The 25,231-nt window shown below is 42.6% G+C and overlaps 1 protein-coding gene across 3 annotated transcripts in view; it reads right to left on the reverse strand.

The window, feature by feature from the left end:
- Nucleotides 1-25,231, reverse strand: part of LOC115143159 (FYVE, RhoGEF and PH domain-containing protein 5-like) — a 67,356-nt gene that overhangs the window by 31,522 nt on the left and 10,603 nt on the right. For all 3 annotated transcript variants that reach the window (XM_029683283.2, XM_029683284.2, XM_029683281.2), the window contains exons 2-7: nt 22,394-25,172; nt 14,266-14,419; nt 14,122-14,180; nt 13,912-13,942; nt 10,309-10,460; nt 5,084-5,240 (exon numbers count right to left, since the gene is read on the reverse strand). In XM_029683283.2, the coding sequence (XP_029539143.2) occupies nt 5,084-5,240; nt 10,309-10,460; nt 13,912-13,942; nt 14,122-14,180; nt 14,266-14,419; nt 22,394-25,172 (3,332 nt within the window). The remainder of the gene's footprint in view (nt 1-5,083; nt 5,241-10,308; nt 10,461-13,911; nt 13,943-14,121; nt 14,181-14,265; nt 14,420-22,393; nt 25,173-25,231) is intronic.

Raw genomic sequence — 25,231 nt, forward strand, 5'->3', positions numbered from 1 at the left:
GGTTGTTTCTGCAGGAGACGCATGTGTTGAATAAAGTCAATTAGGGGCTCTGGTGGAAAGGGGCAAGTGTGTTGAGCCATGGGACAAGTTTTAGTGCAGGTGTGGCAGTCCTTTTTGTACCGTGTCTGTCTGTAAAAATTTGCTCCTCAAAGGTGGTGTGTAGGCTGCTTGTTGAAAAAGCAGAAATTAACAACATGGGTTTTGTCTTTATAAATGTGTATGAGCCTAACACAGGGAGAGAGAGGGGGGTTCTATTTGAGTGTCTTAGACAGGAACTCTCACAGTTAGCACCTGAGGAGACGCTGGTGGTCGGCGGGGACTGGAACTGTACAATGGATTTTTACAAAAGACAGAAATGGGGAAGAGCCTCATTCAGTGTCAGTGGGGGTGTTAACTTCTTATTGCTGCAGGGGCAGTATGGAGTATCTTGGATGAAAGGTGCCCAGAGGTGCCCAGAGTCAACGGCCTGCTCCTCAGTCTCAGTTGCTAATATATGCATAGTATTATTAGTATTGGATAGAACGCACTGTGAAGTTTCTAAAACTGTATAACAGAACTCATATGGCAGGCAAAAACCTGAGAAGAAATCCAAACAGGAAGTGGAAAATCTGAGGTTGGTCGATTTTCAACCCAGCCCCTATTGAATACACAGTGGGATATGGATAAAGTTGCACTTTCTAGGGCTTCCACTAGATGTCAACCGTCTTTAGAAACTTGAATGAGGCTTCTACTGTGTTGTGGAGCCGGATGGGAGCTCTTTGAGAGCCTGGTCCTGGTCATACGCATTTCACATGATAGCGACCTGCGTAGGAATTCTCCGGTTGGAACTTCATTGAAGATTTATGATAACAACACCCTAAAGATTGATTATATACTTAGTTTGACAAGTGTCTTCAACCTGTAATATAACTTTTTGAAGTTTTCGTCCGATGTTAAGATGGACCTGCACGAGCGTTTGGATTTGTGTACTAAATGCGCTAACAAAAGTAGCTACTTGGACATAAATAATGGACATTATCGAACAAATCAAGCATTTATTGTGGAACTAGGATTCCTGGGAGTGCATTCTGATGAAGATCGTCAAAGGTAAGGGAACATTTATAATGTGATTTCTGATTTCTGTTGACTCCAACATGGCGGATAATTTTATTTATTTTCTGAGCGCCATCTCAGATTAATGCATGGTATGGTTTTTCCGTAAAGTTTTTAAAAAATCTGACACAGCGGTTGCATTAAGAAGAGGTATATCTATATTTCCATGTCTAACAATTGTATTTATCGACATTTATAATGAGTATTTCTGTAAAATGATGTGGCTCTCTGCAATATCACCGGATGTGTTTGGAACTAGTGAACGTAACGCGCCAATGTACACTGAGATTTTTTTTATATAAATATGAACTTTATCAAACAAAACATACATGTATTGTGTAACATGAAGTCCTATGAGTGTCATCTGATGAATATCATCAAAGGTTAGTGATTCATTTTATCTCTATTTGTGCTTTTTGTGACTCCTCTCTTTGGCTGGAAAAATGGCTGAATTTTTCTGTGAGTTGGTGGTGACCTAACATAATCGTTTGTGGTGCTTTTGCTGTAAAGCCTATTTGAAATCGGATACTGGTGGGATTAACAACAAGATTACCTTTAAAACGGTATAAGATAAATGTATGTTTGAGGAATTTTAATGATGAGATTTCTGTTGTTTTGAATTTGGCGCCCTGGCGCATCAAAACTGGCTGTCATATCATCCCGTTATTGGGATTGCAGCCCTAAGAATTAAGGGACATCATGAATCAGTTTGACCTAGTAGATATTTGGAGAACTAAACATCCCAACACAAGACAGTATACATGGGTGAAGGGTTTTGGGGCTAGGGTGAGTGCAGCCCGACATGATCGGTTTTACATGTCCAGGAATCGGAGCAATAGGCTGTTGGGCGCTACCATTCTCCCGGTGGGGTTTTTGGATCACCACATAACCATGGCTCGGCTGTCTATTTCACCAGGGCCCCGGGAGGCATCCTATTGGAAGTTTAATGTAAAGCTCTTACAAGATGCCACTTTTTGCTCAGGTTCCCAGACCTTTTGGGAAAGGTGGGGGCAGCGAACAGAGTATGATGAGTATCTTAGTCAATGGTGGGATGTGGGGAATGTCCAAATTCAGCTTTTCTGTCAACAGTATACGTCTCTCTCATCCTCAGAGGCTAGGAGAGTATTGGGGGAACTAGAGTGTTGTATAAATGAGATGGAGGTAGAGATGGTGGGGCAAGGCAATGTAGGCCTCCAGGCTAATTTAGCTGAATTACGTAGGGACCTGGGCAGTTCTTTCCAGGTTAAAGCAAAGGGAGCACTTGTAAGAGCCAGGTTCACCATGCTCAAGGAGATGGATGCTCCCAGCTCCTTCTTCTTTGGTTTGAAAAGACAGAGCGGTGAAGCCAAGGGTATGCATTGTCTACGGCTGTCTGATGGGCAGGTGACCTCTGTGGTGAGGGAGATGCGGGAGCGGACTGTGGAGTTTTATACTGAGTTGTATAGGGCAGAAATGTGTGATCCTATGTGTGCTCAGGTCTTGTTCGCAGGACTCCCTAAGCTCTCTCTGGCACAGAGGGATGAAATGGACATTCCTCTGTTGTCCCATGAACTGGCAGAGGCCTTAACCCAGATGTCGTGCACCGGGGGTCGATGGACTCCCAGTGGAGTTTTATAAAAAATTCTGCGGAATAATTGGATAGGACTTCTTTTGTGTGTTGCATGGATCCGTCGGGGTAGGAGAGTTGCCGATGAGCTGCCGTTGGGCGGCTCTGACTCTCCTGCCCAAAAAAGGGGACTTGTGTGAACTTAAGAACTGGAGGCCTGTGGCATTACTCTGTGCAGACTGCAAGATATTTGCTAAGGTCCTCTCTAACAGACTGAAGTCCCACCTGGACTCAATAGTACATAAGGACCAAACATCAAGGGTTGGACCGGCAGCTGTTCCTCATGAGGCTGAGTACAGCAGGTCTCTCAGATTTTCACTCTGCAGTGCTGAGGGCCTGGCAGCTGCTAAGGCCCACATGAGAAAGGGGTGTGGAGCCTGGGCTGTGGGTGTGGGAGGAGCCTATCTTCCACAACCCAGCCATCCCTTTGAGATCGGTTCAGTCTGCCACCCTGCAGAGGCAAATGATGGCAGCAAGTTTACAAAGGCTGGGTGACCTGCGACTGCTGGGAGAGGAGCGGTGGAAAACCCCGGAAGTCCTGGCACAACAAACAGGAATAATGTCTCTTAGGCTGGAGGAGGAGGTCCAGGAGGCACTGTCTGAGCCGGTAAGTGGGGTGTTTGAGTGGCTAAAGGGGGATTGCCACCAATGTTTCCGTAACGCCACTGCAGGTGACGGCAGAGACTGGAGACTGGCAAGGGGGTCTGGAGGACTTGTTAGATTTTAACACTCCAAGCCTGGGGGAGTTTTAAGGGGTGGAAGGTAGAGCCCTCTACAACCTCTGTGTCAAGGTAAGAAAGAAAAGCACATTTTTTGTCCATTAAAATAACATCACATTTATCAGAAATACAGCGTAGACATTGTTAGTGTTGTAAATGACTATTGTTGCTGGAAATGGCTGATTTTTAATGGAATATCTACATAGGCGTACAGAGGCCCATTATCAGCAACCATCACTCCTGTGTTCCAATGGCACGTTGTGTTAGCTAATCCAAGTTTATCATTTTAAAAGGCTAATTGATCATTAGAAAACCCTTTTGCAATTATGTTAGCCATATCTCAGACTAGCCAATAAAAAGAAAGATTAAGATGGGCAAAAGAACACAGACACTGGACAGAGGAACTCTGCCTAGAAGGCCAGCATCCCGGAGTCGCCTCTTCACTGGTGACGTTGAGACTGTGTGTTTTGCGGGTACTATTTAATGAAGCTGCCAGTTGAGGACTTGTGAGGCGTCTGTTTCTCAAACTAGACACTAATATACTTGTCCTTTTGCTCAGTTGTGCACCGGGCCTCCCAGTCCTCTTTCTATTCTGGTTAGGGCCAGTTTGTAATGTTCTGTGAAGGGAGTAGTACACAGCGTTGTACGGGATCTTCAGTTTATGGGCAATTTCTCGCATGGAATAGCCTTCATTTCTCAGAACAAGAATAGACTGACGAGTTTCAGTAGAAAGTCCTTTGTTTTTGGCCATTTTGAGCCTGTAATCGAACCCACAAATGCTAATGCTCCAGATACTCAACTAGTCTAAAGAAGGCCAGTTTTATTGCTTCTTTAATCAGATCAACAGTTTTCAGCTGTGCTAACATAATTGCAAAAGGGTTTTCTAATGATCAATTAGCCTTTTAAAATGATAAACTTGGATTAGTTAACACAACGTGCCATTGGAACACAGGAGTGATGGTTGCTGATAATGGGCCTCTGTACGCCTATGTAGATATTCCAACAAAAATCCGTCGTTTCCAGCAACAATAGTCATTTACAACATTAACCATGTCTACACTGTATTTCTGATCAATTTGATGTTATTTTAATGGCCGAAAAATGTGCTTTTCTTTCAAAAACAAGGACATTTCTAAGTGACCCCAAACTTTTGAATGGTAGTGTATATTGTATGCTCAACAAATTAGGAAATTATATTATTTTATGATTTTAACACAATTGCTCAGAGAAAGAGATATGTTTAACAAGTAATACTTTTTTTTCTCAAAAATGAATGGTAAATAATGTATTGTGTCATTTTGGAGTCACCTTTATTGTAAATATAAATAAAAACACTTCTACATTAATGTGGATGCTACCATGGTTACGGATAATCCTGGTTGAATTGTGAATAATGATGAGTGAGAAAGTTACAGAGGGTCAAAACATGCGACCCTTCCTTGTTATTGGTGATGTTGAGAGGTTAGCATGTCTTGGGGGTATGATCTTGAGTTTCAATTATTTCTTTTATACAGTAATTATTGCTAATCTTTATCAAGGGTGTCAATCATTTCAAACCCCACTGTACATACAGCCAGACTTGGAGAAACACACTCTTGTCATCTATTATCTTATTCAACACAATCTATCTGCTATAAACAGTTTTGACTTGACTTTGACATCTGACCTCATATTGGCGGACGATTGCTGAGAAGGCGGGCGAGGTCCGGCAGCTTTTGTCCAGCAGGCTCATGCTGCGGTCGTAGTGACCGATGTAAGTCGTAAAGACCACAAACTCGGACTTCCTGGATAGGATGACATCCGCAATCCTCTGGCTCTCCTCCCTGAAGGAAGAGAAAGAATGGGATGAAGACAAAAAACAGGGAGTGAAATGATGGAGTGCACACTAGAAACTGGGCTCAGTATGCAGCAGACACATTACTAAATTGTTAATAAATTGTTAACCAAATAGTTACCTGGACTATCTGCATTGACCCTCGTTGCCATAACTCTTTTGACTCATCACATATGCTGCTGCTACTGTTTATCATCTATCCTGTTGCCTAGTCACTTTACCCCTACCTACATGTACAGTTTACATATCTACCTCAATTACCTTGTACCCACGCAAATCGACTCTGTACTGGTATCCTGTGTATATAGCCAAGTTATCGTTACTTATTGTGTATTTATTCCTTGTGCTAATATTTTTCTATATTTTTGTCTCTGCATTGTTGCGAAGGCCCATAAGTAAGCATTTCACTGTTAGTTTCGCATGTGACATACAAAATTTGATTTGTCAGCCCTTGAGTTGTGTATATGTCAGCTGAGGCTCCTCTAGTGGAGGTGGACTAAAGTAGCCAGCATACTACTTTAATAAATATAACACTAGTCACTTTAATAATGTCACTTTAATAATATTTACATATCTTACATTACTCATTTCATATACAGTGGGCTCCAAAATTACCGATACCCCTGACTGGCAATGCACAAACAATACTTAAAGATATATATATATACATAATTATAGAGATAAACTCAAAATACCAACATGTGAGAAATGCTGTACTTTATTAATGTTTCAATGAAACCAACCAAAATCATACAATTATTTAATACAAAATAAATTGAACCAAAATCAAGGTTTCATAATTATTGGCACTCCTCATTTAGTACTGAGTGCAACCATCTGTGTGGATCTTGATGTATGTTTCGGGTCATTGTCTTGTTGGAAAGTCCACCTACGGCCAAGTCCCAGCCTTCTGGCAGAGGCAACCAGATTGTCAGCCAAAATTGCCTGATACTTGGTGGAATTCATTATGCCATCAATCTTAACCAGTGCCCCTGGACCTCTGCAATTAAAACAGCCCCAAAACATCACTGACCACCCTCCATATTTCACCGTGGGTATGAGGTGCCTTTCCTTGTATGCATCTCAGTTTCGACACCAAACATGCCGATGCTGTATCTGACCAAAACTTTAAATTTTGGTCTCATCTGACCAGAACACCTACTTCCAGTCATATTTTAAATTACGTTTGGCAAACTCCAAGCACTTGCGTCTGTGTCTTGTGATCAGAAAGGGCTTTCTTCTGGCAACCCTTCCAAAGAGCCTGTGGTTGTGGAGGTGGCATCTGATTGTGCTTTTTGAAACCTGGTGACCCCAAGACGCCACCAAGGCCTGCAATTCTTTCAAAGTGATTCTTGGGGATTTTGTTGCTTCTCTCACCATCCTCCTCCCTATCCTGGGGGGCAAAATGCATTTGCGTCCTCTCCTCTACCCATGAGGTTTTCAACTGTTCCATATCTTTTGCATTTTTTATATTTGCCCTGACAGTGCTCTGTGGTATATTCAATCGGTTGTGGATCTTCTTGTAGCCATTACCAGATTTATGAAGGTCTACGACCATCTGTCTCTTTTGAAATGCCAGTTCTTTTGTTTTCTTCATGGTGTTGGATGACAGTGGGATATTGCGTGTGTGTTACATCATTTTTATACCCTAGTGAAACAGCAAGTGATGTAATTGCTCAATATAGTTCCTTAAGACTTAGATAAACTTAAATAAGTGGAATTTAATTTGTAGTTTAATTTTTGTATATGTTATTTCCAATCATCTTTAAGTGTGCCATTAATTGTGAAACCTTGATTTGGAGGAAATTGATTTTTAATTAAATCAATAAATTATTTTGGTTGATTCCATTGAAACATTAATAAAGTATCGTATTTCTCACATGTTGGTATTTTGAGTTTATCTCTATAATTATATTGTTTATATTTGTTTAACTTCTTTGGGGTAGGGGGCAGTATTGGGTAGCTTGGATGAAAAACGTGCCCAAATTAAGCTTCCTGCTACTCAGCCGTAAAGTTAGAATATGCATATAATTAGTATATTCGGATAGGAAACACTCTGAAGTTTCTAAAACTGTTTGAATGATGTCTGTGAGTATAACATAACTCATATGGCAGGAAAAACCTGAGAAAAAATCCAACCCGGAAGTGGGAAATCTGAGGTTTGTAGTTTTTGAACTCAGCCCCTATTGAAGAGACCGTGGGATATTAGTTATGTTTCACTTCCCAAGGCTTCCACTAGATGTCAACAGTATTTAGAAACCGTTTTGAGGATTCTACTATAAAGGAAGGCGTTGAGTGAGTGGTCTGGCAGAGTGCCACAGCCACGGTCTGGCGCGCTCACGTGAAAGGTAGCTACGTTCCACTTCATTTGTACAGACAAAGGAATTGTCCGGTTGAAGCATTAATTAAGTTTTATGTTAAAAACATCCTAAAGATTGATTCCATACTTAGTTTGGCATGTTTCTACGGGCTGTAACGGAACATTTTGAACTTTTCGTCCGACGTTCGGCGCGACCTGAACGCGCTTTTGGATTTGTTTACCAAATACCCTAACAAAAGAAGCTATTTGGACATAACTGATGGACATTATCGAACAAATCAAACATTTATGGTGGAACTGGGATTCCTGGGAGTGCATTCTGATGAAGATCATCAAAGGTAAGTGAATATTTAAAATGCTATTTCTGAGTAATGTTGACTACCCAATATGGCGGGTATCTTTTTGGCTGCTTTGTTGTCTAAAGGCTGTACTCAGATTATTGCATGGTTTGCTTTCTCCGTAAAGTTAAAAATAAATCTGACACAGCGGTTGCTTCTTCGAGATAGGGGGCGCTCTTTTAATTTTTGGATAAAAAACGTTCCCATTTTAAACAAGATATTTTGTCACGAAAAGATGCTCGACTATGCATGTAATTGACAGCTTTGGAAAGAAAAATCTCTGACGTTTCCAAAACTGCAAAGATATTATCTGTGAGTGCCCCAGAACTAATGCTACAGGCGAAACCAAGATGAAATTTCATACAGGAAATGGTCCAGATTTTGAATGCCCTGTGTTCCAATGTCTCCTTATATGGCTGTGAATGCGCCAGGAATGAGCGTGCACTTTCTGTCGTTTCTCCAAGGTGTCTGCAGCATTGTGACGTATTTGTAGGCATATCATTGGAAGGTTGACCATAAGAGACTACATTTACCAGGTGTCCGCCCGGTGTCCTCCGTCGAAATTATTGCGTAATCTCCAGGTCCATGCGCGTTCCATTTTCTTCAGAGGAGAAAGTCAACTGCCACGAATGATTTATCATCGATAGATATGTGAAAAACACCTTGAGGATTGATTCTAAACAACGTTTGCCATGTTTCTGTCGATATTATGGAGTTAATTTGGAAAAAAGTTTGCGTTGTAATGACTTAATTTTCGGGGGTTTTCTTACCCAAACGTGATGAACAAAACGGAGCGATTTGTCCTACACAAATAATCTTTTTGGAAAAACTGAACATTTGTTATCTAACTGAGTCTCCTCATTGAAAACATCTGAAGTTCTTCAAAGGTAAATGATTTTATTTGAATGCTTTTTGTGAAAATGTTGCATGCTGAATGCTAGGCTAAATGCTATGCTAGGCTATCAATACTCTTACACAAATGCTTGTTTAGCTATGGTTCAAAGCATATTTTGAACATCTGAGATGACAGTGTTGTTAACAAAAGGCTAAGCTTGAGAGCTAATATATTTATTTCATTTCATTTGCGATTTTCATGAATAGTTAACGTTGCGTTATGCTAATGAGCTTGCGGAGATAATTACACTCCTGGATACAGGTTTTTTTCGTAGCCAAACGTGATGAACAAAACGGAGCGATTTGTCCTACACAAATAATATTTTTGGAAAAACTGAACATTTGCTATCTAACTGAGAGTCTCCTCATTGAAAACATCTGAAGTTCTTCAAAGGTAAATTATTTTATTTGAATGCTTTTCTTGTTTTTGTGAAAATGTTGCATGCTGAATGCTAGGCTTAATGCTATGCTAGCTATCAATACTCTTACACAAATGCTTGTTTAGCTATGGTTCAAAAGCATATTTTGAACATCTGAGATGACAGTGTTGTTAAGGAGAAATGTATCTAAAGTTCCATGTATAATAGTCGTATCTTGTTATCGTATCAATGTTTATTATGAGTTTTTCTGTAATTTGATGGGGCTCTAAGTGTCATGTTCTGACCTTAGTTCCTTTTTATGTCTTTGTGTTAGGTTGGTCAGGGCGTGAGTTGGGGTGAGTAGCCTATGTTTTTTTTCTAGGTTGTTATATTTCTATGTGATTGGCCTAGTATGGTTCTCAATCAGAGGCAGGTGTCGTTCGTTGTCTCTGATTGAGAATCATACTTAGGTAGCCTGTTTTCCCAAATTTTGGTTGTGGGTGTTTAATTTCTGTTTAGTGTCTGTTCACCTGGCAGAACTGTTTCGTTTTCTCTTCGTTATTATTTTGTGTAGTGTTCAGTTTGTTCAATTAAAACATGACGAACACTTACCACGCTGCATTTTGGTCCTCCTCTCCTTCCACCAATGAGAAGCGTTACACTAAGCTAAATCACCGCATGTTTTAGAACTACTGAAACTATTTATGAGATTTTTTTTGTTTTGAATTTGGCGCCCTGCACTTTCACTGGCCCCATTCCTAGACAGGTTATTTGTGCATTGCCAGTCAGGGGTGCCAGTAATTTTGTAGCCCACTGTATATATATATATATATATATATATATATATATATATATATATATATATATATACTGTATTCTATACTATCTACTGTATCTTAGTCTATGCCACTCTGACATTGCTCTTCCATATATGTATATGCTCTTAATTCCATTACTTTACTTAGATTTGTGTGTATTAGGTATTTGTTGCAAAATTGTTAGATATTACTTGTAAGATATGGCTGCACTGTTGGAACTAAAAGCCAAAGCATTTTTCTACATCCGCAATAACATCTGCTGAACACATGTATGTGAGCAATACAATTTGATTTGATTTGTGTGTATGGTGTGCAGTCAATGTCTCACCACTGTCGCATGCGATTCTCTAACTCGGTGAGGATTCTACGGTGCAGAGTGTAAACATCGGGCAGCTCATTGAGGATCTCTCTCAGCCGCTCCTCCTCCAGCACAGGATCCCCCTCATCCCCTACTGCAGCCCCCACCGCCTCTCTGAAGTCCTGACAGAGACAAAGATGATTTCATCATATGGGTTATTAATAAACTGTACATGATACACACACAACGTATGAATTCGACAAGTGCTTCCAGTCCTACGGCTGGACGACTCCTCCATTCACATAACTAAAATGATAACTTCCAATTCAGTGAGCATTCTGTCTGTCTGTGTTATGATGTCTATTTTTAGACTGACTATAAATGACTGCATGAAGTAGCCAGTTAGCATATAATGTACAGAGCACAGAACATTAGATTATCTCCATACGCCATGAGAAGTAAGTAGGATTTCTACGGCATGTTTACCAGCTTCCCTATGTACAGTATAGTACAGCACCCTGTCAATGACTGGGAGAGGGGCATTACCACATTCTGTGATGGAATTTTCATTACATCTTACAATTACGTCTCATTGATCACAACAATTGTTCTCAACCAGTATTTTAGAAATAATACAGTGTAAAATTGCTGTGTCATTCCATTAACCACGTTGGAATGTTGAATCAGTCCCAAGGCAAGAGCTGACCCACTTTTTAAAGTGCCATACCAATCCAAGCCTGGTTTCTCAGGAAAGAGGTGACAGACAAGGCCTTGTGATGTAATGCAGCGAGAAGTGAACCGAGATGAACTTTGACCACAGAAGGGTTGCCTTCCCTTGCCTTCTCTCTGAAATGTGTAATGAACCACTTACTCCCCCCCAACATAGGGCTTCTCTGCTGCTGAAAACCCTTCTACACAGCTAATGCAGACAGTGCTGTTCTCCAGTCTGTAGGTACCCCTCCATTACATAATTCAAAGCCATCCCAATGAGTCTATCTTGTCTGAGTGATTCACACGATTTGACGGGTGGGTCTAATTCTATCATTGAAGAACCAGATAAAACATTTTAGCAGACATGTCATATGAGGGTGGTGGACATCTCATGGATATGGGAGAGTCATAGTATGAATACATAGTTATTGTATACATTACATATATAGAATGTGTGAACATGTAGGCTGAGAAAACATTTAATAGATGAACACACATAAAGCAAGTAGTTTGTACTTTGAGGTGTTATGCCTTTTTAGGGCTTTTAGGCCCCAACTCCTCTCCTAATGTATCAACAGTCTGTGGGTTATGTCATTGTAAATACATTGGAGAAAGACTGCCACTTAAACACTGTGTTCAGTGTCATGACTGTCCTGTGAGGATTCAAATGGGTCAGATCAGCTTGGCAATGGATGACAGTAACCAGTCCTTCTCTCACCCACAAAAGAGGGGGGGAGGGAACTGGGCCAGTTTGACAGCTCACACTCTGTCATAAATTAAAGGAGAGGAGATCCAGAGAGATCTCCCTCCAAAATACACCAAGGAATGTGCTTTGTTAACAGACTTTTTCCCACTAAACAATATTTCTAACAAAAGAACGTGTGGAATGGTCAGAGATGATCTATAGAAAACTAATGTCAAATTGTTATGTATTTTGTCATGTTATTCAAAAGGTTATAAAGGAAATACTGTAACTTAAATTATATACACTACATGTATGAAGTCTCCATACTTAACGTTGTATAGGAAATATGAAAAATTATGAAAATACTTCTGTTAAGATAGGAATGTGATTTTAGAAGCCATAAGATAATTTGTCTCCTAAATCTTTGAATAGCATGTAGCCACACCCTGAGTGAGGTCAGAGAGCGTGTCAGTCAGACGGAGCCGTCCCCTTCAGCCAGAGTGCATAAAAGGATTGGTGGACAAATTAACAGTAGACCAGGAAATGTGAAGTGGTAGTTAAACTTTTGAAATGGTTGGAACTTTGAACCTCAACACGAGGTGAAGAAAATAAACCACCTCCCAGACCAGAAAGGTGTGTATAGAGCTGCAGCTCACGTCCAGAGTGGTTTGAACTTTGAATATCAACACCCGGAAGCGGAGAGAAGCTCACCTTCCAGACAATCACTGGTACGGCTGTTTAGCCATCCTACCATCCTACTACTCTTGTCAAATCATTGTATCCTACTACTCTCATCACCAATGGGAACTGTCGACACAGCTGGCTACCCTATCTTCCATGGAGCATCTTCCAGAGTGAACAACAGTAGGGGAGACCACTTTCGGACAATCAGAGCTATACAAGCGTGCCGTTGAAAGGCCAACAACCTTGCTGAGGAGGGCTGGTTGTGACAGTGATAAACGTTGAGCGAAGGCATACACACATAAATAAGTTAATGATTTCTAATTCTAAAGAGGTGGCGGTTCTTGTGCAAAGTACATGATTACTGTGAGAATAGTTTCTAAAATGTATAAATGATGTGTCTCACTTTCTTTTTCTCTCTCTCTCCCTCTCCATGTCGTTTTGTAAAAAGCCACCATATTATGTCAGTCCACTAGGGACCTTTTTCTCATGTATTGAGTGTGTAAGTTTATTGTGTTATTATTTAGCTAGCTATAAAATAAATAATTAAACCAATTTGTGTAGTATTGAATTCATAAGTAAGGCTGAGGTTTTTGCAGATCCAAGAAGGTTATGACTGATAAGAGGTTATCATTAATAAGTTGACTGCTTTATGGATGTGATAGGTAAAGACCTTTAGAGTTTAAATCAGGAGATGGTAACTCTTTAAACAACTTCTCTCATGGTGCCCCAAATTCCTAATGAGTTAATTGTTACATTATTAATTTAATCGGGTAACAATTAAACATAGTTGATTCGATAAATAAAAGTAATCAGATTAATGAAAGTAAAGTCACATTAGTTTGTAATACCTTCACAATTGAATTAAAGTACAGTGGTTGGTGGGGCTCTACTTGGGGAAAGTGGTTCACAGAGAGACAAAAGTGAGATGAGTGGAGGCACCACACATACTTCAGGGAAGTGTCTGATGCCCTCCCAGCCACCTTGGCCCTCAGATAGAGCCCCATCTCCACTCTCACCAATGACCACCATTGGCTATAATGACTCGACACCCTCTCCTAATTTGTCCAGAACTCTTATTCATTTTACAGCAGGTTTGCAAGTCACAAAAATAAATACAATTACATTATATTATAGATACATCCTTCCTTCCCTCTCTCCCAAGCCAAGTTTCCAACTGTTATCTATACACAACAACCCACGTCTATGACGGTGAAATGCCTGTTTACTGTTCTATCTGAGAAATCACTGCACGTCCACCTTCCCATCAGCCCAGTCAGGCAATTCATAAACTTGATCTCCACTGTAAAAAGCATCTAGACATTATTTCCCCTTGGTTCTAGCCTAGAATTGGGATTGCAACAGAGGAGATTTGTATAAACCTTGTTGTCTGCCTCTCTGATCCATCTCCTGTATCTTTTTCCTACCAACTCATAGGGGCACCAAACGCCCAATGACAGAGAGCTTTCCTGGAGCAGAGTTTGCTACATGAAGGTGAGAGGAAATCTAATCCATCTAGAAATACATGTCTGGTTCAGAGACGTCTTCATACCTACCTCCTGGAGAAGCTTGAGGGCTTTCACATGTCTGCAGAGAGAGAATTGAGGCACTGTCAGGTTTACATGTGCAGATGAATGTAAAAATGCGTTCATTTACAGGTTATTAAGGTGAAACAACAAGGTGAAAAGGACACAACAATGTTACAGAGTAAAAGAGTTACAATGATGCTGATTAGTAGTGTTATATGTGATACTCAGGTCACTCACAATCTCTCAGTGTCCACCAGCTCTTTGGCAATGTAGAAGGCTCTGGATCGACCGTCGGTCTGTATAGAACAACATTATCAGAAACAAATCTCTATGGAATAGCAAACATAATACAATAACAATATCTTGGTTTTGAAAACGTACCCGTCTGTCATATGTGTTATCTGCTCCTCCCTCCTCCTCCTCAGAGGTTTGTTCTTGGTCCTCCTCCTCCACTGTCCCGCCCCCAGCCTCAACCTCTGACCCGCCAGGTGAACCAACAGCTATGGCGCACACGGTGTAGGCTTCTGTATAGGCACTGAGAGGACAGGACCAGATAAGAGCATCCGTATAGAGATGTAGGATCTTAATTTGATCACCCTGTTGCAGGTGAACTTTCCTATATGTAAAACATGGCGTGTATTTGAGGTTAAAAAAAAGGCTTCTGAAGTTTGTAATTTCCACTCTAAATTTCAGACTTGATTTTCTCTTACGAAAAATGTATTGTCAGTTATAATCCACATAATAATCCACATTTCCCGTTGCTGCAGGATTATTTTCCTGCTGTAGCAATCTGGGTCAAATTAAGATCCTACTGTAGTGTAGTTCACACACACATGTCAACAAATACACATTCAAACATTCAAATATGTATGTTAACAAACACACACACCATACAGTGACAGTTTTATCAGTGCAGTTTTCTGAAATCTGGCAAATGATGAGGGTGAGCCAGTGAAGGAAGGAAGGAGAGGAGAGAGAGGAGAGACAATAAACCCATCAAATATATTACTAAACCAAAGGACATTTACAGAGAGGCATTATGAAGCTGTAACTCATCTGATGGGCAGTGGATCGAATTCATAAAATCCCAAACTCTGATCATTAGCAAGAAAAAAAAGAAAAAAACAACATTAAAAACATCCTGAGATGAATATGAAGGTGGGAGACAGAGTGAGACAGCTTGTCTTCAGCTAGGATCCATTTTCAAACCAACACAGAGAGGGCTGGTAAAGCTTCTTTATAGGAAATGAAGAGGAACATGTCTGATCAATGGAAAGGAGGATTAATCAACCCCAGAGTGATCTCTCATAGGTCACGGTGTCAGGCCTTCTGCCATGATGAATGGCTAATACAACTCAAAGTTTCTCAGGGAAACAAATTAAAAACCATTTGTTCAGGAAGAGAACAATGACATTGTTAGAGACATTTTTCAAGATTCTATCTGCCCATTCCAATGTACAGTATGAGTATGGCATTTCTATCAGGAATGTCTTTATCTACAGACCACAACATGAAGTATTATCTTTATACAGCATTGACAGTACATTTACACTGAGTGTACAAAACATAAGGACTCCCTGATATTTCCATTACATAGACTGACCAGTTGAATCCAGGTGAAAGCTATGATCCCTTATTGATGTCACTTGTTAAATCCACTTCAATCAGTGTAGATGAAGGGATCAGACAGGTTAAATAAGGATTTTGAAGCCTTGAGACAATTGAGACACTGATTGTGTATATGTGCCATTCAGAGGGTGAATGGGCAAGACTGCTGTACTAATAGCAGGTTATATGGAGGAACATCAGACATATGGAGAGCGACAACGTGATATTATGAGAAGAGATGAGAGGTCTTTTTAGTGTGGGGAAAGACCACCAATAAACCCAGAGTGCCTCCAGCGACACAGCCATACCCAGGCCATGGACCAGCATCAATGGGATGGGATGCAGTTAATAGTGGTGTCCTCGACTAAATCGGAACAAAGGAACCGATTGAGTCAGTTCCCAGTTTTCAGCTTCCAAATCATTTCCAACCAAAACCACATCTTAATCTCTGCATGTTACAACTTTGTCCCTTAACCATGGCAATAGCATCCGGTCTCTGCAGCCTCTGTGCTATAATGTTTTATTACAGCCAAAGAACAAATCTACAGTGGCGAATTACAAAAGGGGATAACAAATTATACTTCCCCGCTTCCCCAGGCTCTTTGTGAGCTTATTTGTTTGTCCTGCTGATACTGGAAGGGTGAGTATCCACTGGTCAGTGACCTCAAATATACTGAAGGACTTGGTTTCTCAGATAGTAATTATTCTAGTGGCGAAATTAGTAAAGATACCTGTAAAGAAGGCTGGAGTAACAAATAATTGTGCATCAGTATGTTAAGTGATGTGCTACTAATGCTATCACAAGAGGTGTACCCGGCGCTTGACTGTTTCTGCGTTCAACACCACAAACAAGTCAAGACCTGTATGTACTGTAAAGCCCTTTAAAGTCCTCCACCCCTTCTCCGGCATTTCCCGTAAACAGAGAAATGGACGCTCAAAGGCAGGACACTTCCTCCCCAGGGATGACCTGACAATGACCTCACAGGCCCCACACCCAGGCCTTCCTGTAGCCAACACCTAGCCTATGGGCAGGGCTCCTGACCACTGCTGACCAACCTCTAGCCAACACCTACAGGCAGAGCCCCTGACCACTGTTGACCAACCTCAAGTTTCAAATTCAAGTTTTATTAGTGGTATGTACGGGATACACATGGTTTACACCATCCAAAGAAATGCTTACTTGCTGGTTCCTTCTCGATAAATGCAACAACAATAAGAAATAATAAGAGATAAGAATACGAACATACAGTAAACTGCTCAGTAGAATATAATAAACATTTTAGCATACGTACAATATAGGAACATTTACACATGTTTTGGGGAAGGAGAAATTGGGGGGGGGCAAGTGTTTCAATTGTGCAGTATTTAGCAACCATAATAATATTCTGGTAGCAGCAGTTGTGATGTGTATGTAGCATGAATGTGTGTGTGTGAGTGAGTGAGTGAGTGAGTGAGTGAGTGAGTGAGTGAGTGAGTGGTGAGTGAGTGAGTACATGTGTGGTCAGCCCAGTTCAAGTGTTCAGCAGTCTGATGGCTTGTAGATATAAACGTTCTCTGAGCCTGTTGGTATCAGACCTCTTGCTCTGATATCATCAGCCCGATGGTAAGGGAGTGAACAGCTCGTGGCTGGGGTGTGTGGTGTACTTGACGATGCTGCAGGCACCGTTTGGAGTAGATGTCCTGGATGGATGGGAGCACGGTCCATGTACTGGGCTGTCTTCACCACCCGCTAGAGGCCCTTGCTGTCGTGGACGGAGCAATTCCTGTACCAGGCCGTGATGCAACTGGTCAGGAGGACGCTCTCAATGGTGCAGCAGTAGTATTTGGAGAGGAATTATTCAGCCACCTTAGGAAGTAGAGATGCTGTTGCACCCTCTTGACAAGTGTGGTGGTGTTGTTGGTCCATGTCAAGTCCTCGGGGAACAGAACAGAAAACTGTAAAATAACAAATTATTTGAGGAACAGAACCCGAACCAAAAATGTAAATATTATGTTCTGTTTGAACTGATTTTTTTTTTAAAGCATGGGAACCGATTATTAACGTACTTTCACGTTTTTTTATAGTCCCAAAAAATTTGCTTTTTTTTTATTCAAACCTGTGTAGAACATTATTTTGCTGGTCGGAACAGTGGAATGCAACGAAAAAATGTTATGGTTCTGTTCAGAATGAAACGATAGGGCTGGACGCCGAGAAACTCAAAACTGCTCTACTGCAGTCCTGTTGATGTGGATTGGGGCATGTTCCCTCCTCTGCTTTCTGAAATCAACCATCAACTCCTTTGTTTTGCTGACGTTGAGGGAGAGATTGTTGTCCTGGCACCACAATGCCAGTTCACTTACCTCCTCCCTACAAGCGGACTCATTGTTGTTGATTATCAGGCCTACAACCATGGTGTCATCAGCACACTTGATGACGGAGTTGGTGTCGTGCAAAGTCACACAATCGTGGGTGAACATGGAGTACAGCAGAGGGCTGAGGACACATCCCTGGGTGCCCCTGTGTTAAGAATCAGTGTGAAGGAGAAGTTGATGCCAATCTTCACTGCCTGTGGACTGCCCGTCAAGAAGTCCGGGATCCAGTTGTAGAGGGTGGTGCCCAGACCCAGGGTGTTGTCCAGATAGTCTGTAGTCCTTGCCAAATGCGTCACGAGTCTGAGTTGTCGAACATCAATTCAAGTTTGAGTCTGTATTGTCTTTAGCCAACACCTACAGGCAGATCCCCTGACCACTGCTCACCAACCTTCAGCTACAACATACAGTGTAATTCTCATGACCATGACAAACTGATTAATAGCCAAAAGCCTGCTATGGAAAGTAAAGACAGTCAATGTGTGCAGTCTAAAGCCATATCAGTTCAAATGAGAGAGTAGAAAACAGTAAGACCCTATGTGTTTGGTACAGGCAGTGGATCTCTGACCCTTTATTTGCAAACAATTTCATTAGAAATTCCTTAAAAGCACACAACAAATGTGTAGGTATTAAAATCTCTGTGTTGAGGTAACAAGTGTTGTGAGTGTTATATCTGAGTGTTGATTCTAGTGGGGTTAACACCAGTGGGATTGAAATTGACGCCACCTGCGGTGAATAAATGAAGTGTTAACCAGGTGCTACTCGACTACATCGCTAGCTCTCTCAGAGTGAAAAAAGACATGGGAAGGGGCCATAGTATCATATTTCCCAGTATGATTTATTGCAGGTTGCTTTTTAGAAATAGCTTGTTTTAATATCTATGTTTCTGCATGCACATTGATTGAGTAATTGATCTTATACTACACAAAGATAAATAACATTTTCCCATTATTGAGATGGCTGTACCATTTTAGACGGTTTAAGTAGTCTCATTTATCATTCTTCCCTACCTTGGCAGTCATTCTAACTGCAGTAATTAAAAGTTTCAATTGTTGGATATTCTAATACTGGCTGGATTCCAATAGGAATTATACAATTTGCAAGCCATCATAATATGGCTTGCAAACCAGGAGTTTCAGACCACTGTGTTAAGGTAAAATAAGGCTGTCAAAGTATTTTAACAATCATGTCTCTGTCACTAGCAAACACAGTCATGGGTGGTACTGTTACTTCTAAAATTCACTCAAAAGGCACCCTTGGAAATAGATATGAAAATAATGCTTTAATCCGCAGGATTCCCCAACTGGAGCCTTATTCTAAAATGTATGTTTTTTTCCCTCATCAATCTTCACCCAATATCCCATTATGACAAAGCAAAAACAGGATTTTATAAATTATACATTTTATAGAAATGTATTACAAATAAAAAATGGAAATATCACATGTACATAATTTAAACATTTATGTATTGACACCCTTTACTCAGTACTTGGTTGAAGCACATTTGGCAGCGATTACTGCATCGAGTCTTCTTGGGTATGACGCTACAAGCTTGGCACACCCGTATTTGGGGAGTTTCTCCCATTCTTCTCTGCAGATCCTCTCAAGCTCTGTCAGGTTGGATGGGGAGCATTGCTGCACAGCTATTTTCAGGTTTCTCCAGAGCTGTTTGATTGGGTTCAAGTCCGGGCTCTTGCTGGGCCACTCAAGGACATTCAGAGACTTGCCCCAAAGCCACTCCTGCATTGTCTTCGCTGTGTGCTTAGGATCGCTCTCTTGTTGGAAGGTGAACCTTCGCCCCGGTCTGAGGTCCTGAGCGCAATGGAGCAGGATTTCATCAAGGATCTCTCTCTACTTTGCTCTGTTCTTCTTTGCCTCGATCCTGACTAGTCTACCAGTCCCTGCCGCTGAAAAAGATCCCCCACAGCATGATGCTGCCACCACCATGCTTCACCGTAGGGATTGTGCCAGGTTTCCTCCAGACGTGATGCTTGGCATTCAGGCCAAAGAGTTCAATCTTGGTTTTATCAGACCAGAGAATATTGTTTTTCATGGTCTGAGAGTCTTAAGGTGCCTTTTGGCAAACTCCAAGCTGGCTGTCATGAGCCTTTTACTGAGGAGTGGCTTCCGTCTGGCCAGTCTACCATAAAGAACTGATTGGTGGAGTCCTTCAGAGATGGTTGTCCTTCTGGAAGTTTCTCCCATCTCCACAAAGGAGCTCTGTCAGAGTGACCATCGGGTTCTTGGTCACCTCCCTGACCAAGGTCCTTCTCCCCCGATTGCTCAGTTTGGCTGGGCGACCAGCTGTAGGAAGAGTCTTGGTGGTTCCAAACTTCTTCAATTTAAGAATGATGGAGGCCACTGTGTTGTTGGGGACCTTCAATGCTGCATAAATGTTTTGGTGCCCTTCCACAGATCTGTGCCTCGACACAATCCTCTCTTGAGTTCTACGGAAAATTCCTTCAACCTCATGGCTTTGTTTTTGCTCTGACATGACCTGTCAACTGTGGGACCTTATATAGACAGGTGTGTGCCTTTCCAAATCATGTCCAATCAATTGAATTTATCACAGGTGGACTCCAATCAAGTTGTAGAAACATCTCAATGATGATCAATGGAAACAGGATGCACCTGAGCTCAATTTTGAGTCTCATAGGAAAGGGTCTGAATACTTATGTAAATAAGGTCTTTTTGTTTTTTATATTTAATACATTTGCTAAAATAAAAAAGTTACTGTTTTCGCTTGGTTATTATGGGGAATTGTGTGTAGATTGCTGAAGGGAAAAAAAACAACTTAATCCATTTTAAAATTAGGCTGTAATGTAACAAACTGTGGAAAATGTCAAGGGGCCTGAATACTTTCTGAAGGACATAAAAAAACTTTTTTTTAAAACCAGGAAATCAGCTCCAAGTGATTTTAATATAAGAAATCTGTTCCAAAGTATTCCCACGCATAATAAAGGGATAAGAGGTGACCGTATACAAATGTAAGCAAGGTTTGAAATGATTATGTTTTAGTCAAAACATTATATTCGGCTTCTTGCGGTCAATTTGCAGTCTACAAATGATTTGTCATTATGGTCCGGCCCCTCGACCATCCACTCAAGAAAGAATCGGCCTGTGGCTGAATCTAGTCGATGATCCCTGTCCTACAGTGTTAAAACAACACCCCAAAACGAGTTAAGACCACAGGTGTTAATTCCCTAACACTATGAACAGCATCAGCTCTAAGAAAGTGTTCATTTAAGTCTGAATTTGCAACACACTTGACTCAACACTCTTGGGGTGTTAGTTTATCAACACTGAAAGTGTTAGTTTAACACTATTTCGGTGGGTCATATTATACACACTAAGGAAGTGTTCAATTGAACAATGTGGGTATTAAAATTGTAATCAAAAATTTGCAGTGCACCAATATGTCACCTTAATGCTGGGGTGTCAAACAAATTTTGCACTAGGGAGCGCATCCGGTCTTCAACGAGGTCCAGAGGGCTGCACCGATTTTTGGACACTGTCAAGAAACTGTATGACAGCTGGACACTGTCAAGAAACTGTATGAATATAGGTCCATTATAATTTCTACACAGTTTCCATTTGGTTTTAGTCATTTTTAAGTATATTGTTTTTTTTACTCAAACCACCTGCAGGCCGGACTGGACCCCCTTGACCAGATCGTATGTTTGACACCCCTGCGTTAATGTGAACTGAACATCTTTTGGATGCTTGTGATGCAACAACATGCAACAGCATCACTAATTCAGAGGATTCCCAGAGACCTGTGTATCAAAACACCCTTGTGTTTAACTCCCATACACCTCCAGAATAGTAAACATGGCTACTATACTGCATTGCTGAGGGCAACACATCATAGAGCTAACGGAATACTGAGATTGCATCTCCCAATCTTCTTTCTGATTACCTGCCTGGAAGGAAGAGTGATGAGTCCAAAATGTTCTGAGAATTAATCATCCGGCGAGGTCTGTATAACACCTTAGGTAGCCATCCAAAGCAAACTATGACCTGCCAAAATGAATTGATATATGCATTCCTCAATGATGAACTAATTCCTACTGTATGTGACTGAACATGTAAGCACAACTTCCAAGCAGTCTCCACCAGTCCTGCAGCCCCACGGTCTCCTTTATGTCATGTGCAATATGATGACTATAATGCTTAATGATGATTATAGGGATAGGGTTGTGTGTGTGTGTGTGTGTGTGTGTGTGTGTGTGTGTGACTGACCACTGTGTGGTCAAGGCAGCAAGGCACCCTCCCGTTGGGAACGGTTCTAAATCCCTTATCCCTAGGGAGTAGTACACACGCAACGGGGACACAGTAATCAAAAAGACTAGTGCTCTGTATAAGAAGTGGCAGGGATCACTAATATTACAACCGGGAGCATCTATCTACTTCAGTGGTTCACTCTCATACAGTACACACATAACCCATCACACATAAAAAAAAAAATGAATGTTACAAGTGTGTTACCAGTGCAAACTATACACCTTGAGATCTAAGGCAGATGTAAAAGTTAACTCAAATTTACCCATACCTTTCAGGCTCTTGCTCAGGCGACTGAGATTTTCTCTCAAACCCAGGGAAGCTACTCATATCCACGTAACCATCAGTGTCATTGGCAGAGGACAGCACCCGACTCGTGTGGTCAAAGAACTCTGCAAAGGTCCCAGGTCGTACAGGCTTCCGGGAAGGGATCTGGATGTTCTCATAGTCGGAGCTGAGGGTCTGGGCAGGGATATTCTCGTAGTCTGACATGTCAGTGTTGGGAAAGGAGATGGAGCGGGGCTTGGTCAGAGGGAGGGGGGTGTAGGGGGCGCGGGAGCGGTCCTCAAAGGACTCCACCCGTGCCACACTGCGGTTGAGGAAGGCCACGGAACCCCCTTTTCTCTTCCCATCCTTATAGAACAGGAAGGTGGAGGGGGTGTCCGGAGACCGCTGGGGCTTACTGACCATCCGGGACTTGAGTTGCGGGGAGCTGCCTGTGCTGCGCCTCTCTAAATCAAGGACCCTGGCAGGGCCGTGGTGGCTGGACTCAGGGGAGGACCTGGAGGAGGACACATTGACGTCCACCAGCAGCTTGCTCTCTGTCTTCCTCCTGAACTTCAGCATCAGGAAGCGCTTGAAGGAGGACTTCTTCTTTTTCTGCCTGTCTGGGGAGTCCCCCTCGATGAACAGGGATGGAGAGCTCTTGGTGATGGGCTTCTTGGTGATGTATGCTAGCTCAAAGGGAGGAGGGATGTCCACCATTGAAGTAGGGGTGGACAGGCCGCTGGAGGGCAGGGGACTTTGCTGGGTGAAGCTTCCAGAAGAGCCCATAACACAGGGCAGGGAGACGCTGTCCTCCCTCCTCTCCCCTGGGGAACCCTGGCCCTCCCTGTACACACACAGGGGCAGTCCCCGTCCCTCCATGGAGAAGGAGCGGGGGTACAGGAGAAAGCGATGTTGTTTGGATGAGCTCTTGGCCCAGGTTGAGTTTAACATGGGACTGCTGCTCAGCGCGGTTCCGCTCCGGTCCAAATCTACCTCGCAGTAGTTCTGAAGGTGGAACTCGGAGCCCGCCTCCTCAGGAACCGTATCAGGCACGTAACCAGGCACTTTCCCTGACAATGACCGGGACCTGGTCACAATGGATTTTCTGTCAAAAGGCAGGAAATTCTCCCCCTCTGAGTCCAGGCCTGCCTCTTCGTAGACATGCTCATCACTAAGGTTACCTTCTATGTCGGTTGTCTCATCCAGGTAGGGAATGATGTGGCCCTCAAGGTCCTCCTCATCCCTGAACACATCAGAGTCATCTGGGGAGCGCAGCTGGCTGTCAGAGAACGATGAGGCCTGGGAGGTGTCTGTGTCCGCTGGCACAGAGATGGACACCAGCCTGAAACGAGGCTGGTGGTTACTCTGGTTCAAGAAAGCCTCCACCCTCTGGACTACAGGCATCCTTCTCTGACATGAACCTGTCATGTTCTCCCTGTCGTCATCATCGTCATCATCGTCATCTCCAATCTCGACGTAGTCCTCAGAAGAGACACACTCAATATGACCCATGTCCTCACACAGGGAGTCATCGTCACCTATGGCTGCGTACTCACTGGGCTCCGTGGTCTCTGTTGTGACCAGTGAAGATTCTTCCGGTGTGCTCTCACTCTCTGCTGATCCGTCACCTTTGCCCTCTGCAGGGCTCTGCTCTGGATCCACAATGTCCTCAGTTGAGATGTAGTAGGGTTCCAGACTAGGGTCAACTGCTTCCTCCTCTGTGTTGAAAAGTTGTTTTGCTTTATGTTTGCCGTGTTGGCGCTCACCTTCTTCCATACTGTACTGAACAGTCATGGGCTCTTCATCAATTATGGAATATGGTTGATACCTTTGTGCTCTCTCCTCTGAGGGACCAATGACATCATATCCAAAGTCCTCCTGTAGGACATTGGTAGGACTACCAGGGTAAGGTGAGGATTCCTCTACTTCCCCTTCATCCTCCTCCTTGAAGGATGAAGGCTCTTGGGTAACAAGGTCCTCCTCTACGTTGTCTTTGACGAGGAGATCTATGTGTTCCTCAGAGAGAGATTCTGTTTCTGTATCTGCTGTGGTATCAGCTGCTTCTTCTTCTGCTTCTTCTTCCTCTATTTGGTGCTCTTCCTCCACATTCTCTTTTTTTTCTTTCCCAGGCCAAGTTTCACAGAAGTAGCATGCTGCCTCCTCCTCCTCAATGCTGGTGATAGAGAAGCCATCTGTGTCGGCCAGCGCCTCGCCAGCGTAGCAGCCCTCTGTGTCAATCTCATCAGTGATGTCTGTGTCGATTACCTCCACCGAGTCCACTGAATAAATTGTGAATCCAGCATCACTGACCCCCAGTGTGTCCAGAGAATCCACCTCCTCTGCCTGACCATTGTCAGTTAACCTCCAGTCCTCCTCTTTCTCCTGCATCATCTCCTCCTCCTCCTCCGGTTCCATCTGCTCTTCATAACCATTCTCAGGATCGTTGACCCCTGAACTGAGAGAGTATGAGTCATACTGAGGTTCCACTGGCTCCTCCTCCTCTAGCCCCTTCCCTCCACTCAGACAGTCCTCTGGCTCGTTCTCCTGGTCCAGGTCCTCATCTGAGGACAGCAGGTCCCCGTTGGTGCACCCCTCCTGGGCGTTGTTGCAGAGTAGGGAGGAGTCGCGCTCCTCAGGGTCATGTCGTACTGTGGGTTTGGGGGCGATGGGAGGTTTGGGGCCCCTGGCTAAGGAGCAGGGCCGGGACATGAGGGGGGAAGGAAGCTTGAAGGTAAGGTGACTCACAAGTTTTGGTTTAGGAGCAAGAGGAGGCTTCTTAAAATCTGAAAAGAAAACAAAAGACATCATCATGAGCTACTACTAGATATATCCAAACAAGATA

This window comes from Oncorhynchus nerka, linkage group LG15, assembly GCF_034236695.1.
Source record: "Oncorhynchus nerka isolate Pitt River linkage group LG15, Oner_Uvic_2.0, whole genome shotgun sequence".
Classification (NCBI taxonomy): domain Eukaryota; kingdom Metazoa; phylum Chordata; class Actinopteri; order Salmoniformes; family Salmonidae; genus Oncorhynchus; species Oncorhynchus nerka.